At 28.9% G+C, this 17,392-nt stretch overlaps 1 protein-coding gene across 3 annotated transcripts in view; it reads left to right on the top strand.

The window, feature by feature from the left end:
* The window catches only part of LOC103568601 (nephrin), a 196,069-nt gene that overhangs the window by 167,590 nt on the left and 11,087 nt on the right, over positions 1 to 17,392 (top strand). For 2 of the 3 annotated variants that reach the window (XM_014440598.2, XM_014440600.2), the window contains exons 4-15: positions 4,858 to 5,046; positions 8,070 to 8,249; positions 9,387 to 9,677; positions 9,821 to 10,120; positions 11,596 to 11,732; positions 11,814 to 11,967; positions 12,053 to 12,355; positions 12,661 to 12,936; positions 13,044 to 13,334; positions 13,450 to 13,628; positions 13,700 to 14,120; positions 15,622 to 15,774. In XM_014440598.2, the coding sequence (XP_014296084.1) occupies positions 4,858 to 5,046; positions 8,070 to 8,249; positions 9,387 to 9,677; positions 9,821 to 10,120; positions 11,596 to 11,732; positions 11,814 to 11,967; positions 12,053 to 12,355; positions 12,661 to 12,936; positions 13,044 to 13,334; positions 13,450 to 13,628; positions 13,700 to 14,120; positions 15,622 to 15,774 (2,874 nt within the window). Of the gene's footprint in view, positions 1 to 4,857; positions 5,047 to 8,069; positions 8,250 to 9,386; positions 9,678 to 9,820; positions 10,121 to 11,595; positions 11,733 to 11,813; positions 11,968 to 12,052; positions 12,356 to 12,660; positions 12,937 to 13,043; positions 13,335 to 13,449; positions 13,629 to 13,699; positions 14,121 to 15,621; positions 15,775 to 15,828; positions 15,982 to 17,392 lie in introns of all 3 variants that reach the window. The other variant, XM_014440599.2, reaches the window with a different exon arrangement.

Raw genomic sequence — 17,392 nt, 5'->3', positions numbered from 1 at the left:
AATTCTCAGAAATTCTTCTTTTACCTACAATTGTTTAGTATCTATAGATTTTTCTGATCTTCAAAATAAAAAGTTTGATACCCTCTTTCATTGATCCTCAAATCCTTATAAAGCTCTCAGCGTTATCACAGAGTATATAAACGATATATCAGATTTTACACAGCCATTTTTCACAACAAAAAAATAAATAAATAAATAAATAGAATAAAATGAAAAGAAAAAAACGTAAAGCATAAAACAGATAATAAACTAACATCTTATTTTCAACTCATCAAACTTTTATTCGACCCTGTATTTTGGCACTTTTATACCTTTCGTTAAGTTCGTATTTCATGTATATATTCACCCAAGATCGATGATGAAAAACTTTTTTCTTAGTACCGAAAAACTTTTTAAAGAGCTTGTCTGATATTCATCATTATGTATCTTTCATTTTTCATCGCTTCTTATCAAGTTAAACTACGAATTACTTAACTTTCTCCATACTCTTTTCACATCTGTATAAAGAAAAAAATTCACAAACTAATGATAAACTTTTTTAAAATTTTACTGCATAATAATAAAGAAAAATAATAATGATCTGAAAAATTTGATATTTATAAGTATTAATTTTTTAACATAAAAAAAATTATCAAACAAAAACGACATCTTAAATAAAAAATTACTAAAACACCAAGCAATTTTATAAATGAACTTCATGAATATAAAAAAATATGAATTATTGCGATGCATTTTTATTATTAAAAATTATTCTTTATCATTTTTCTTTCTCCATAACATACATTACCGTCTAGATCCACTTCTTCTTCCTTTACTTATATTTTTCCCAGTTCTTCTCTTCTCGTCTATTGTTGTCCGGACAGGATGGCACTCTATGTGAATTCTCAATCTACTTTATTATATATACATAGTCAAATATTGAGAAAGCCGTTCTCTGGCACTCGCATTTATTATCCGAAACAGATACGACCAAGCCGCAGGCACCTCGCATTTATATTCCAAACACTCCGGCGGCCTGGAAAGCTGTCGTGCGCGAACTTCCAGAGCGGCCAACCGTTTCCACTAGACGAAGAATCGGTAGCAGCTCGAGCAGTCCCATCCTCGACAAATGTTAAATATATTTATATATTTATCTAGTATTTGACGACATTTTTTTTTTCTGTATCCTTTAATCCTCTTTCTTCATTTTTTTTCTTGTTTATAATTGACGAAAATTTACTCAACTACATTAATCTGTATACTTGTTTATGTACTTGCACAAATTATTCGTCTGCTAAATTAAAATATTCGTTATCACAAGATTAAAATTTATTATTTTATATAATTTAATTGCAAGTAATATATTATGAAGATTTTACTGGTAAGCTGTGTTAAGTGACAAGCTCACAAAGTCATGTACTCTCGATAAAATTCCTTTTTAGCTTTACTCCTGTAAATTTAATGTATAGAAACACCAAGTAACAGTTTAAATTTACGAGCGATTCTTGAACGGCCTGTAAATTCTCTACTTTCTGGTGCTAACGATTCAAAACTTTTGTGAACCACGATCGCTACTTTTTTTCCTCGTATTCGCTTTCTCACCTTTGGGTTCATAAATTTTATCCACTTTTTTTTTATTTCGATTTTTCATTTTAATTAAATTTTTATTAAATACTTAAAACAAGTTTAAATAGTAATTTTTTTATAATTAATTATTAAATATTACATTAGTTTTACTTAAGAAGAAAAAAAAAATTAAATTAATTTATTACTTCCCCATCTTGATGAAATCATACTTTGTATCATGAAATTTAATTTTAATAGTAGGCGTTGCGAATGTAACAACTGCGACGATGAGGAAGAATCATCAAGACCAATTTTTCACTCTTATTCATTTTTTCTTAATTTATACGACCCCTTTGACTTTTTTCTGCAAAGAACGAATCTTGGATGTTTTTTTCTTGTTGTTCATCATTATCATTATCATGATGATCTTTTCATTTTTATCTCTTTATCCTCTCTTTTATCACTTTAATTTTCCAAGCGGCGAGTAAAAGTTGGAGACTGCAATTTTATTTAATTAAATTCTGTGTAGTGTCTGTCATTCTCACTTTAACATCTTTAGATTCGTCTACAGAGCAAAGTGATAAAATTCTGGTAAACTTTATCTTGTTTGAGCTTTATATTTATACAACTACGTTATTACATTTTTTTTTAAAACTTTAAAAACAAAAATCATCTTATTTAATTACGGATTACTTTTTTTTTCCGCCAATAATTTATTTTTACGGAAACTTGCGATACCCCAACTTTGCTGAACATCAATCAAATTTAAAAAAAAAAATAAAATCATCTTTTTTTTCTTAATCAAAATTTTGTAATTTTCACAAAAAATTGATTTAAAAAAAAACGCTTGAATGAACCATCTCTTTTTAAATGCTTTGGTTCAAAAAGAATGATTTCATCTAAATAACATTGATATAAAACCTATGAAACGTTTCAATACAACACATTTAGATTCAGTATCGCTCAAAGCTAATTCAAATTTGTTTTTTATATTGATTTCTTTTTCAAAAAATGTACTTTTAAAATTTTATTTTTATTGGATAGTTGCAATACCCTCGCTCGCTTCACTACACGTCAATAAAATAGATTTTTTAAATTGAAAACTTTGTAATTTACTTTTAAAAGTTTTTGTAAAGAAAAAGCTTAAATAAACTATTGTTTGATAGAACTATCGATCTTCTTAACCTTCTGCTATCAGTTTTTTAAATAAATGTTTTTTATTTAATGCAAATATTAGTTAGGACGAAAAAAAAACTTCTCAATTATTGATAGAGAAGCAAATAAACTGGACGACCATCGAATAGAAACCAACTAAAATTTCAATAAACAATTTTCATATGACCTGTCTTGCACTGATAGAAGGATTTCTTTGAATTTAGTAAGATTTGTTAATATCTCATAAATATTACAAACATTTATTTTAGATAAAATAACGATTTATTTCATTGTAATAAATATTTATTTGTCTCAAAAAAACTTCTTACAAGAGTTTTAACAAATCTAGTTTATTACTCTCACATAAGTCCTTCTATCAGTGTGCGATTGAAAAATAACGTAAATGCATACAGTATTTAAATTTCATCTTTCATCTTTTATCGCGATTTAATGATATGTAGATTATCCAATATTAATATTTTGATTAACTTTCAAAAACAACAATGGGTAATTTGCATTGACGTTTAGTTAAATAATTAAATAATATTGGTTTAGTAGAAATAAACAGATAAATTAGAAATGATTTTTTTTCGACAGTTAAAAAAAAAACAAACAGTGTATTTTATTTTTGTTTGCGCGAAATGAAAACATAAAAGTAAACTTATGAAAAAAAACATGCATAGGTTTGGATTGAATATAAATAATTTTATCTCGGAAATTGTGTCAATTTTTGAAAGGCAATAACTCTTACAAAAAAAATCTCTTCATTTTATAAACAAATTAATTAATCGAATAACTGTATGAAAAAAATGTATTTCAGTAAAAAATAATTTTTGAATTTTATAAATATTGTAATGAGTGATTTTAAAAAATATCATTAAATTTAATTAATAGCTCGGTAAAATGAAGTAGTCATAGAGTAAAAGACGTAGTATTTTATCAAGTACAATGAACAGTAGAGCTTCTTGAAATCTAAATTTATTACTACGATCCTCGAATCATTTCCAACCTGCAGCTTAAAGTCGTCAGTAAAATCTCACGAGTTTGATTTACACAAAGAACGCGGGCAAAGCGTGAAAGAGGCGGAGACAACTCGGTATACTATAATAAAAATTAACGATCATTTCTCTTTCTCTCTCCTCTCTTTATCTTTTATTTAATTCTATTCTCTTTTTTTACACACATATACACATATACATAGATATATATATTCACCAATTGTAGATTTTGCGGTAATCACTTCCATATATTCCGTCTTTACTCTTTTTTTTGCCTTCTACATTTTTTCATATTTTTTATCTCATCTAACTTCAACTTCACTGAATCCTCTCGGGAAAATGCAAACCATATCCAACTATTCGTCACAGAGGAATATAAAGACTATGACGAATTGTAACATCGAAAGCTCAATGAATTATCGTAGAGGATTATCCGACCCTCGAAATCTCTGTGAAGAAAAAAAAATCAGGAAAACTTTCTCACGTACTCCCAACGGATACTCTATTTTTCATGCAAGTATATTCTCATAATTCTCATCCTGTCATCAGTGAATGAATTGCAACAAAAACTTAAGAGCTAAAATTTTGTTTTATCTAGAAAAAAAAATGTATAATTAAATATAACGTTGCTACATTATTTTTCTCGACTTTTTTTTTTATTTAATTTGATCAATACGTTTTATTATATTGATCATTTTGAGTACGATGTAAAAAAAAAATAAATTTTATTGATTAAATAAAATATTTACAAAAATAAAAATGAAAAATATTTTTTTTTTCATTATTATTATAAAAAAAAAAAAATAATATTAACATAGCAATTGCATTCTATAAACGTTAAAGTAAACTCGTGGTAAAGCATGTATAAGCAAACAACTTGGATATGTGGGCCAAAGCACAAAAAAATTTTCCAATATCATCTCAGTGAATAAATTTTTCTTTACTGAAATTTTATGCCGCAAATTTGATAATAAAATTTAAATATATTAATTTAAAAATTTTGTGTTTATTTATTCCTTCAAAATAGTATTTAAAAAAAAAAAAATATGGATTTAATTAAATTTAAAATTGTAATTTTTTACAAAATATTTTATTTTTTTTTATTTTATTGAATTATCAAAGTAAAAAAGCAATAATATTTGATGATGTATATTTATAGCACCACCACAAAAGGTTGAAATCAGCAACTACCCGAACCAGAACAAAATTGAGCTGAATGTCGGCGAGTCAAGGAGTCTGGAATGCACAGTCAGCTACGCGAAGCCAGCTGCCACAATTGTGTGGTATCGCGGAAATCATGCGATCACAGGAGGCGATACCAACGTCACGCCAATCTCGATTGAAGACGGTAAGTCAACTTGTACCACAGCTTTTCTGTATATCTATATATAAATATATATGTATATAGTGATCGAGAATAAGAGGGAAAAAAAAGTACCGAATAAAATGAAAAACGTGGTGAAGAATCGAATAAGGTCACCCTTGACTTCTCTTTCTCTCTCACGTCAAAGAAAAAGGGAATGTGATAGACGTAACGTCAGACGCTAGTGAAAAATCTAAAGTTTATTCGTCCATGTCTGCCCACATATTCATCTACTCTACTGTTTTATTATTAATTTTCTTTATATTATTAAATTAAATATCCCAAATAATTTATTTTTCATTTAATGATTGAATATATATTTGAGTGGCCTAGAAAATCGCTTTTTTTTTCGAGTCTCATGGGAAATTTTTTGGGTTAACATGTGTTAAGCCCTCTCCAAAAATTAATTTAATAAAAAATTTTTAAGTGATCGCTCGCGAAATTTGAAAAACCCAAAAATTATTAAAATTCGGATTTTTTTTTTAAATTTTTTCTTTCTCAGCAATAGTTTATAATTGTAAAATAATGACTGTGCGGACAATTTAAATATTTGAACGTCGCTCAAGAATTTTGAATGTTTTTTGAGTACTCTCTTTTAGACGTTTTCGAGCGACTCATGAATATTAATACTAAAACTCGATTTTTTTCATTATCAATTTGTATCATAATTAATAAAAATAGAGCCCGAGACAAAAAAAAAATGAGTTATTTATATACTTTTTTTTTAATTCGTGTTATATGTAGGGAAAGGAGGGTCAAAATGGGCCCCCAAAACATAAGGGACCAATTTCACTCCAAAATCATTCGAGCTACAAAATTTTAAGGGCTTCCCCTATTGGGGAAGAGTGGGGCAAAATGGAACCCTGGGGGCAAAATGGGCTGACATTTATATTACATATAAGCTCTCATTTCTTAAGGGGCCCATTGTGCCTCCCCCCCCCTTCCCCTACGTTTTCCTTTTTTGGTTATTCAAATCTTACCCAATTTTATTCTTTACGACCACCCGGTATATTTTCGGTTATGCAAGAGTTAAATTTAAATTAAATTCAAAGGATTAATTACATATAATAATTTAAAATTCAGCATTCTCGAGTCATGTTTAAAAATAAATATTTTTATGTAAAATTTTCAGCACATTATTGATTTTACAGATAGAAAATATTTCTGACCCAAAAATAAAAAAATCTGAATTTCAATCATTTTTTAAATTTTTGTCCTCTTAAAAATTTTTTTATCAAGCTGATTTTTAAAGAGTTCTAAAAGACGTAAAACCAACAAATTTTCATATGAGACTCAAAAAAAAACAATAGTCGCTTTTTTTGGGTCACCCTAGTAAATATATCTTTTCTTTTGAAATCATTACACTGTGATCTTTTTTTAATGATCAAGTTATTATAAAACAAGATTTGTCATAGTCAAGAACCCTCAGTGAATCCTAAACAACAAGAAGGAAAAAAAAATAAATAACTTCGACATTTGCTAGCATCAGCAATCACGCGGAAATCCCAATGACTCGTGAAGAATATCGTTTTTCCCATTCCCTTATAAGGTCGACCACCACGAAACTTGGACGGATACGAATTGGGTCGGTTTCAAGTTTCATGAGCACAGGGGTTCTTTATCCTCCATCCCCTATTTTCCATCACTCTCTACTCTCTTTACCCACTATACTCGTTCTCGCCAGAGATCACGGCAAGTTGAGACGCGAAATGAATAGCATGAAAAGGGACAAACTGGATAAAAAAAAAATAGATATAAAAGAAGAAGCAGCAGAAGTAAAAGTATAAGAAGAGGAAGCAGAGGAAGATCCCACTGGAACTCGACGACATTTCTCAAGATTCCCTTACACAGCTATCGATTTATCTCCTCCTCCCCCCTCATCACATCAGCCCCATGTCTATAACCTCTCAACCCCTGCCAAAAAAAAACAAAAAAAAAAAAAAAGAACACTATTTTCAAAGTTCTCTTTAACAACCCCGTTCTTTACAAGCAACTACTTATTTTCTGGAAGTCATTTTCTCCAGCAGCTCAGTTGTTGGAAAGCCCACTCGCTTGCTCTACTAGCTACTCCACACTCTACACTCTCTTTAGTTCATACTCATCGGATTCAAACTTACAAAACAATGAAAAACGAAATATCACTTCTTAGAAAATATTTTCCTCCTCCTCATCCGCCTCCTTCTTCATCTTCTCCTTCGTTTCCTCCTTTTTCTTAATCTTTGTCTTTGTTTTTTCTTCCTCTTCAAATCGTTGCTGGTTCACCTCAAGATCCAACAGTGAGCTTTTATACATAACTCTGGCATGATTCCAACTTTTAAAATCAACGTTTCTGTTTTGTTACAACCTTTTCCCTCCCTGTTTTACTCCTTTCTTTTGTTACTCGAGTTATTTTTTTTTTATTTTTCTCTTTTCTCATGCCTCTCAACCTTTCTCATTGTTTTTTACTCTTCACCTCCAACCACTACTTCTACTACTTCTACTACTATTACTACTAACCACTAGTACCTATGTTCACGAACTTGTTTTACCGTTCTTTCTTCGGTTGTTACCAACACACGACATTTGGATTTAAATCTTTAGTAGAAATTTATCCGCCAAGTGCTAAAGAGAAATGGTGGAGAGTAAAAATATAAAATAAAAAAAAAAAATAATAATAATAATAGCAAGAAGAAGAAGAATAAAATAGTTCGAAACAAGAACCCGAGAAAGGTTGAATTGAAGGCGTACAAGAGTCTTGACTCTGAGTTAAATCGCAACCGCACAAGTACGAGTACAAGTTTTGTGAGTTGGACAGTTGGTAAGAGCTAAGAGCCTTCAGGCTAAGGCTTTTACCTCAAATTCAACCTTAAGTTTAATCTCTACTCACATATCTTCAACTTTCCATTCACATTTATCGACTCACTAACCAATTTTAATATTTTACTATTTTATTTAGATTTTTATAAGAAATATTCATCTTAAAGTTTATTGTTTTTATTTTATATGCTGTCATTGGTTATTTACTCTAGATAAAGATGCACCGAAACCCGGCGAACCGAAGAAAAAACTTCAAAAATATGATACACGTAGTTCGATAACTATTGTTCCAACTGTCGAAGATGATGGTACGGATTATGCTTGTGAAGCAAGACATCCGGCTATTCCTGTTGACAAGCCAATGAGAGCTGTTGTTAAGCTTTCTGTTTTATGTACGTATTTTTATATAAATATATATAAGGTAAAAGCCCCTATACCCGCTCACTTTTCATTGGAGTGAGATTAAATCACTCAATATAAATTAATAAATAAAATGTAAAACCATATTTTTTTTTATAGTTATTTTTTAAAGTTTCGAGTATTAGAATAAAATTTTGGTTTGAAGAATAATGTTGATAATTAATTATTATTAATTTTTTAAATAAGGTCCTCGAATGTACCTATAGTCGCTCACTAAAAGTTGTCATGTACCATTACTCGACCCACACATGGCCCTATAGTCGCTCAAAGACAATATCAATTAAACTATGATAAGTTTATTGATTTGGACAAATAATTTATAAATTATACTACTTTATTCTTTCATAATATAAAATTTCATGAATTTTAAAAATGTATTTAATAAGATGTAGTTACAACAATTATTAAAAAATTTGACGTAACCTAAATTTAATCTAACGAATGAACGTTAAAGTAAAAAATGCCCGACTATGCGCGATTTTGAAAACAGTCATTTAATTTAAATTTATAATCTATTATAAAATAATTTGATACATTATATTTTAATGTATTTAGATTCACAAATAATTATTTATCAATAATAATATTTTTTTATAAAAATTATAAAAAAACTTCTTAAACAGTCAAAGTGAGCGGCTAATGGTATAGGGGCTTTTACCTTATATGTACTTTGTTCAAAATTATAATTTCAACATATTAATATTTAATGGTGATTAAAGTACTTTTAAATTATAACCATTAAATTATTTCAAAAGTTTTTCATAAATCTGGATATTAAGTAATTAATACCTTAATAGTAATTATAATTTACCCTCAATTTAATATGAGTCATTAATACAAATACGAATAATTTTAATTAAAATTCATAATATAAATTAATTAAAATTTTTTTATCAAAATTCTGTTATTTTATATAATTAATAAAAAATAATTTTTTTTTACAAAGAGCTTATCATTAAAATCTCGTTAAAAACTCATTACGAAATAGCTTTCAAGTTATAAATATGAGCTCTTAGAAATTTATTTAAAAAAAAAAAGGAGAAAATTGTTATTTTTGTAAAAAAAAAACAAGGTATAACAAGGTATAACGTGAACATAAATTATTAAAGATCCACCTGGTCCACCGTACATTGAAGGATATACTGAGGGTGAAACAGTTCAACGAGGACAACGAGTTGAGCTAGTGTGTAAATCACGTGGCGGTAATCCACCAGCTCAGGTGGTATGGTTCAGAAATGACGAAGTAAAAAGCAACTTCTACCGTACTGACGATAGAATATCCCAGAATGTACTGACATTCGAGGCGCAATCTGAGGATGACAAAGCACGATATCGCTGTGAAGTATCTAATGTCATGAGTGTAACACCTCTCAAAGTTCACGTTGATCTCAGTGTTCTCTGTAAGCATAATTATAGATTAAACATCATTTAATACCTGACTTACACTTTTAATTAATTTAATAACCCATTCACAAATAAATTACACGTCTATCAAATTATTATTACTATCAATTTTATTAATATAACTACTTGATAATTACAGTTCGTCCAGCTTCAGTAATAATAACCGGTCCAACGGAAGCTAAAGCAGAGGAAACAGTCACAATTATTTGTACAACTGAAAATTCAAATCCCCCAGCGGAAATAAAATGGACTGTTGGAGGTAGTGAGTTTAATACAAATAACTCACGAACTTTTTTAGCGCCCCAGGGTGGTTATATTACGACATCAAATATAACATTTAATATTAACCGTGATGCTAAAAGCGTCGTTGTTATTTGTCATGCGACTAATAAAAAACTTGCTGATCATACTATGAAAGCACATACCATTAATGTTATATGTAAGTAATTTATTTAATATTCTTATTATAATCATCCTTTTATTAAGAAGATAAAGTCAATTTTATTACTGCCGTATCTCTATAATCAAATTAGTTAATGTGATTGAACTTGGTATCAATGGAAAGATCTTGACTTAGATTTATGCCTTTTCATAGTTTCAGATCTTTCTACAAGATAGTTAAATATATATCTTAAGCTTTCTGAATAATTCGGATTATATTTAAATTTCGCGCTAAAAGATATTGATTGACTTTCTTTTTTTTTGTTCATTCTTTAATGGTATTCCGAAATAACTACTATTTAATTTGTTTGTCTTTGATTGTTGTTGAGACATTTTAGAAAAAAATAGTATCTCAGACATTTTTGGTATCGAGTATTATACTTAATGTCACTAGATGTATACAATAGTTTGTGTACATAGAGAGAATGATTTTAGCTAAAATTTGAAGTGACGTCATAAAAGATGTAATAGATTCGTCCTTTAATAAAAAATACATGATAGTTAACAGTTGAAAAAAATGAGGCCTGATTCCTCATTGGCTATTTCAAAATTTACTGCTCGATATTGGTTACCTAGATACATTAAGATATTCATATACTCATATAACTAGGAGCTAGTGTCTTGCTGCAGATACTTGTGACCAGGTTTAAATTGCAAGCCTTACACAAGAAATTCGTACCAGACTATAATTCAATTTTGGAGGAAGACTATGGTTGTAAATAGTTACTTGCTCAAGATCTGCTCAAGGCTCAAAATTGACTTTGAGCCTTAAGCATATCCTGAACAAACCATACGTAAATACCTTCTGTTACTGGTGCAAAAAATGTATCAGACACTTGTTCATTAGACCGTGTTCAAGATATCTTTAATATTCTTACGTACGATACCATGAGCAAGACAGACAAATCTTGACATAGATTTCTTGATACACAATTTTGCGAAAGACACTAGCAACTATGGGTCTTGCTCAAACACGTGTTACTAGAGTATCGATCACGAAACAAGACTAAACTATTAAATTCGATCATAAAATTATCCATGCGCATGCGTATGCGCGAGCAGTAAATTACTAGTATCTAAATCATTAAGTAGGAATATAATCCGCCTATTTTACTCAAATCTCGTGATTTAATCTACAAAGTGTGTTTTAAAATATTTTAAATCACACTATTGACCAATCAGACATAAATTTAATTTGATATAAAATTTTATGAGCTCGACCTTGTGCATTGAACGACGTATTTTTCGGGTATGCGTAACATGAAATATATTAGACGACTTATAAAAAAAATTTGAACGTGTGTCGATTTTTCTTTTTTTTATTTTTGAGAATTACATAATTACATAGTTATTACAATCGATAAATAAGAAAAGCTTTGTAAAAAAAATATAAAATAAATTTAATAGTAAACTCGAGCAGTCACGTAAGGACTGCAGGTTGCCAGTTATTATTATTAATTTTGTTCTTTGTAGATCCGCCAGCAAGTTTAATAATTTCTGGTTACGAAGAAAATACGGCTATTGATGCTGGTACTATATTAAAGTTACTTTGCGTTGCAACTGCTGGTAATCCTCTTGCCAATGTTACTTGGTATAAAAATGATAAAGAGGTAAATTTATAATTGCCGTAATAAATTATTAGATTAACGACTTTATTTAACTTACTTACTAATAATAATTAAAATAAACAGATAAAAGGAACAGTTTACACAAGAGATCACGCAGTATCAAATGAATTAGAAATTCTTATAAACGCGTCAGATAATAATGCGCACATAAGATGTGATGCCGTTAATTCGGCTACAACTATTCCAATGAGTAAAAAATTTATTTTAAAAGTTCACTGTAAGTATTAAGAGATATTTTTATTATTAACCATTAAATTACATAATTACTTAATTAATTAATTAATTAACTTTTGCTAAAATAGTCCCACCGGCGCAAGTAAAAATAACACGAGTACCCGAGGAATTTAGTGCGGGTGCGGTAGGTAAATTAATATGCGAATCAAGCGCGAGTAATCCACCCGCAGAAATGTCATGGTGGAAATCAGGAATAGCTGTTGAGGGAACTAAAAATACAACACGTGTGGGACTTCACGGTGGATTTGTATCAACTGTCGAGCTTCAGCTACAATTGACTGAGGATATGAATGAAGAAGTATACACTTGTCAAGCTCGTAATGCTGAAATGGAACGAACAACTCATGACGCAACTGCACTTAATGTTTTATGTAATTTATTTTTATAATTATTTTTAATGATATTAGTTACACTGTAAAAAATTTTTTGAATAAATGGGATTAAATGCAAAGTGAATCCGAGGTGACTGCGAATTTAAATAAAATTCTCATTACTCTAAAATCATTCCGCTGAAAAAAAAATCGTATACAGTGATTTTATTTTATAACTCCGAAACTCTGAATGACAGAGTGAACTGGCATTTAAATAAAATCCCCATTCACTGCCGATTTTTTACAGTATATTAATTAAAAATAATGAATTATTAATTAATTAATTATGAATTATGTATAAACAGTTAAACCAATATTTACATCAATGGATCCAAATGAATTAGTGGGAATGGAAGGTGAGCCTTACGTAATATCTGTAACAGCAAAAGGCAATCCAAGTATGCTCAATTTCACGTGGATACGTGATGGTTTGCCATTGAGTCGTGACAGTTCACGAATAAAAGCACGTGACTCGACATTAAATATCACACGTTTACATCGTAATGACGCGGGTACTTATATATGTCAAGCAACAAATAAACAAGGATCATCATTTTATCAATTAAATTTAACTATTCAATGTAAGCTAATAAAATAATAAAAATAGTATTTAATAATCGATAAAAAAAAAATAAATAAATAAATAAAAAAGTAACCAGTAGTAATAATAATTTACTGGACTTTGTAGACGCGGCTGAAATCAAACGGACATCCGAATCCGGAGTAGTGTATACGCCAGATACGGAGGCTAAATTATTTTGCGAATTGGATGGCAGTCCCATTGGTGATGAATATGTAACGTGGTACAAAGTTGGCTCGAGTTCGGAACTATCTAGTCGTTATTCGACCTCCTTTGCAAACAAAACATCCTTCCTGCATATCAGCAATCCAAGTGAAGAAGACGTTGGAGAATATCGTTGCAATGTTAACAATGGAATTGGAAATGTCACATCTAAACCTATTCTATTTATCACTAATTGTATGTTTAATTATCATTTGTTTTATATTAAATTAGCCTTATTTTTAATTAAACATCAATTCTACTTATTTACTTATGTATAAATTCTTTTTTTTTTTTTTTAATTTTATTTTAGTTGAACCACAAATTACTAATAATCATTTAACAAGAAAAGCTGCTGCTAATGTTGGGTCAGACGTTAAATTATACTGCCGAGCACGTGGATCACCTTTACCTAAGTTTATCTGGACATTTAATGATAAAACATTATCTCCAAATATTACTACGGATAAATATAAAATTACACGTAAAGAGGTAAATAAAAATAACAATAAAAATAATAATATTTTAAATATATTATACAAAAAATATTTTATATTTTTAAGTTATCAAAACTTGAGGCTCAATCAACACTATCAATAGTACGTGTAACCCAACGTGATTATGGAAAATACAATTGTCGTGCATTCAATTCAATGGGTCAAATAACAGACGTCGTACATCTCGATGTAACTTCGCCGCCTGATAAACCGACAGACCTTCAAGTGTCAAATGTAACTCACGACAGTGTGACATTGATATGGAAAAAAGGTTTCGATGGTGGTCTACCAACTTCCTATCGCATTCGCTGGCGACAAGCGCTTGATTATCAGGACAATTATTATTACCTTGACATACCACCAGGACAATACACCGCAACTATCGGCGGACTAACTTTGGGAACTTACTACGTCTTTAGTATAATGGCGCGAAATATTAAAGGCGAGAGTCCATTCTTACCTGATCTTGTTAAAGTTCAAACTCTCCGTAAGTATTTTAATAAATATTTTAAGTAATAATAATAAATACAGTAAATCCATAAACAAACAAACCAACAAATAAATATAAAACAATTTCATTGCTATCCAATCATACATCTAATCATTCATTTAAATCATTTGGTCGCTAAATAATATTATTATTATTAAGTGCTATTTGAATTATCACTTTTAGTTAAAATACATTCTTTGCATGGGAAAGCTTTTACATAAATTACATTAATTATGGGGCTAATAAATTCATTGACGGTTAAAAAGTAAATAAATAATTAAAGTAAATATTGCCCAGTAGTAATTTATAACTATCGTATTGTAGCAAAGAAAAATTATAATTGGTTATTGAAATTGCGGCATGCAATTTTCATGTTCAACGAACGTAAAATTCAAATTATGAAATTTTGCATGCCCGAATTATAATGAATAATCATTTAAATAATAATGTAATTATTATTATTTAAAAAAATCTGCATCTATACATTTAAAAAAATGTTTTTTTTTTTTATAAAAAAAAGTGTTAAGGTAAAAGCCCCTGTACCCGCTCAGTACCATTAGTCGCTCACCGTAACTGTTTGAGGCTTGTTTTAGAATTTTTATAAAAGAAATTACAAATAAAAATTTTATTATTGATAAATAAATTATCTGTGAATGTAAATATATTAAAATATCATGTATCAAATTATTTTATAATAGATTATAAATTTAAATTAAATGACTGTTTTCAAAATCGCGCATCGCCGGGCATTTTTTACTTTAACGTTCATTCGTTAGATTAAATTTAGGTTTCGTAAAATTTTTTAAAAATTGTTATAACTATATCTTATTAAATACATTTTTAAAATTCATAAAATTTCATATTATGAAAGAATAAAGAAGTATAATTTATAAATTATTTGTCCAAATCAATAAACTTATCATAGTTTAATTGATATTGTCTTTGAGCGACTATAGGGCCATGTGTGGGTCGAGTAATGGTACATGACAACTTTTAGTGAGCGACTATGATCACACTCGAGGACCTTATTTAAAAAATTAATAATAATTAATTATCAATATTATTCTTCAAACTTAAATTTTATTCTAATACTCGAAACTTCAAAAAATAACTATAAAAAAAATATGGTTTTTCATTTTATTTATTAATTTATATTGAGTGATTTAATCTCACTCCAATGAAAAGTGAGCGGCTATAGGGGCTTTTACCTTAAATGAATATTAATTTTTTAAAAACAGATAAAAAAAAATTTTTTTTAAATGTAAATTAAATGGTATTTGCATTTTAAGTAATTTTAAGTAGTACAAGTAAACAATATGACGGCCTTAGTAGTTTTGCGTGTGAGAAAATAAAAAAATATTAGCGGATAAAAAAAAAATGTAGAGTAACTAAAAACGCAATTGAAGTAGATTGATAAAATGATACATAAACGTAACTAACGAAACGGCCAGGTGCATGAGTAACATCCGGGTGACGGGGTTAATGGCTTGGGTTACAGGGGAAGCGCCACCGACAGAGTTGACCGCCAGTGAGATTAACTCCTCCTACACCATCGTCATAATCATCGTTGCATCCGCCTGTGCTTGTCTACTCATTGCTACACCCATACTCTATGCCACACTTAAGTCAAAAAAGAAGATACATCGCTCTGGTAAATATTTATTTATTTGAATTTTTTTTTTTTTTATCTCCACTACAACACAAGGACTCGATAAAAGCCATAGTCAGCAGGATTTATTGGAGAAAAGTGATTTTCCGATGAATTATATCTATACAGTTGCCGCAACCTCCATCATCTTTTTTATTATTAATCTATTCATCATGTTATGGTACATTGTACGAAAGAGAAATAAGGCCCGTAAGTTTTGAAAATTGAAACCAGTTTATTTTATTTATTTTTTTTATATTAATTATACCTGTTTACAAAGTTTGTGCCGAGACAGTATTGAAATTGCATTTCTAAGATTATTTATTTATGCTCATGAACAATTTTATAAAAATTTACCAGCGGACATAAGTAAGAGTAAAAAAAAATCTTTTCATAATTAAATTTAACACCGATGAACAAACTTGTAAGAAGTACAGTTCGTGCTTATGAAAGGTTTGTCAATTTAAAAATATATTTCAACGTTTCATTTGAAATTATTTTTTTTTTAATTTAAAAATTTTTATTACTTTCATATAAATTTTAATGAAACCAAATATTATCTTTCATTATATCGACATATAAAACTTCAATGTATATGGAAATAATTATAAATATTTTTTTTTTGTTAAGTTCATTGAACTCCTTGTCCTCTGCTGCAATTATAACTAATGGATTAATGCTATCACCTTTTTTTATTACTATCGATCGACTTAATTATTATCTAATTTTACATAAATAATTGAAAAGTGAAGCTGCAGTATTCAAATTTATTCCAATGAACTTAACCCATCACTTCTATAATTTATTGTAAAAAAAAAAAAAAATATTTATTAAGTTTATAAATATTGATTATGGTTAAGAGAAGCGAAAAAGTTTTATTTTGTTATTCAAAAGAGAGCAAGTGATACATAACGCAGAAAAAGACGTGAATAAGTTTATCTATACTCATAAAACAAAAAGCTTTTTTTTTTTCCTATAACAGACGTCACTTAGAAACTAAAAAACTTTTCGACATACAATTTTTTATACTTAAGGCAACGTAGCTTAGGAAGGTTTCAACGTACTTGCAATATTTAATCCAAATCTATGTATGTTTTTTTTATTTTTATATATTCAATTCGCACTAACAAAAATAAAATACACTGTTTGTTTATTTTCTTCAAACTGTCAAAAACTTCCCGCATATTTCAAGCTCCTTGAGCTCGAAAAATTGTTGTAGATACATTTTCGAGTTCTTCGAGCTCGAAAATACTTTTGTATCCTTTTATTTTCGAAAAAAAAACGTTTTGTACGATTTTTTCTCAAACAATATCTCCCGAACAAATAAACCGATTTAGACGATTAAGGTGGCAAACGACGCGTTTTATTGAGTTCTACAACTGATCAGATTTTGAAATTGATTTATTGAGTCGTTTTTGAAAAATTTCGAGAATACTAAAAATTTTTTTTTATTTCTTTTGACAACGGTTTCTATTGAACGAATTAACCGGTTTTGATGTTTGAGGTGGCATTCGATGCGGCTTATGAAGTTTCAGAGCCCAGTTGATTTTGGAATCAATCCATCGAGCACATAAAAAATTATCCAAAAAAAACATTTTTGAAAAAAGTTTATTTTTGGAAT

Source organism: Microplitis demolitor, chromosome 3 (assembly GCF_026212275.2).
Source record: "Microplitis demolitor isolate Queensland-Clemson2020A chromosome 3, iyMicDemo2.1a, whole genome shotgun sequence".
NCBI lineage: Eukaryota > Metazoa > Arthropoda > Insecta > Hymenoptera > Braconidae > Microplitis > Microplitis demolitor.
Note: the sequence above shows the minus strand (reverse complement) of the source record. Positions and strands in the feature narration are given on the sequence as shown.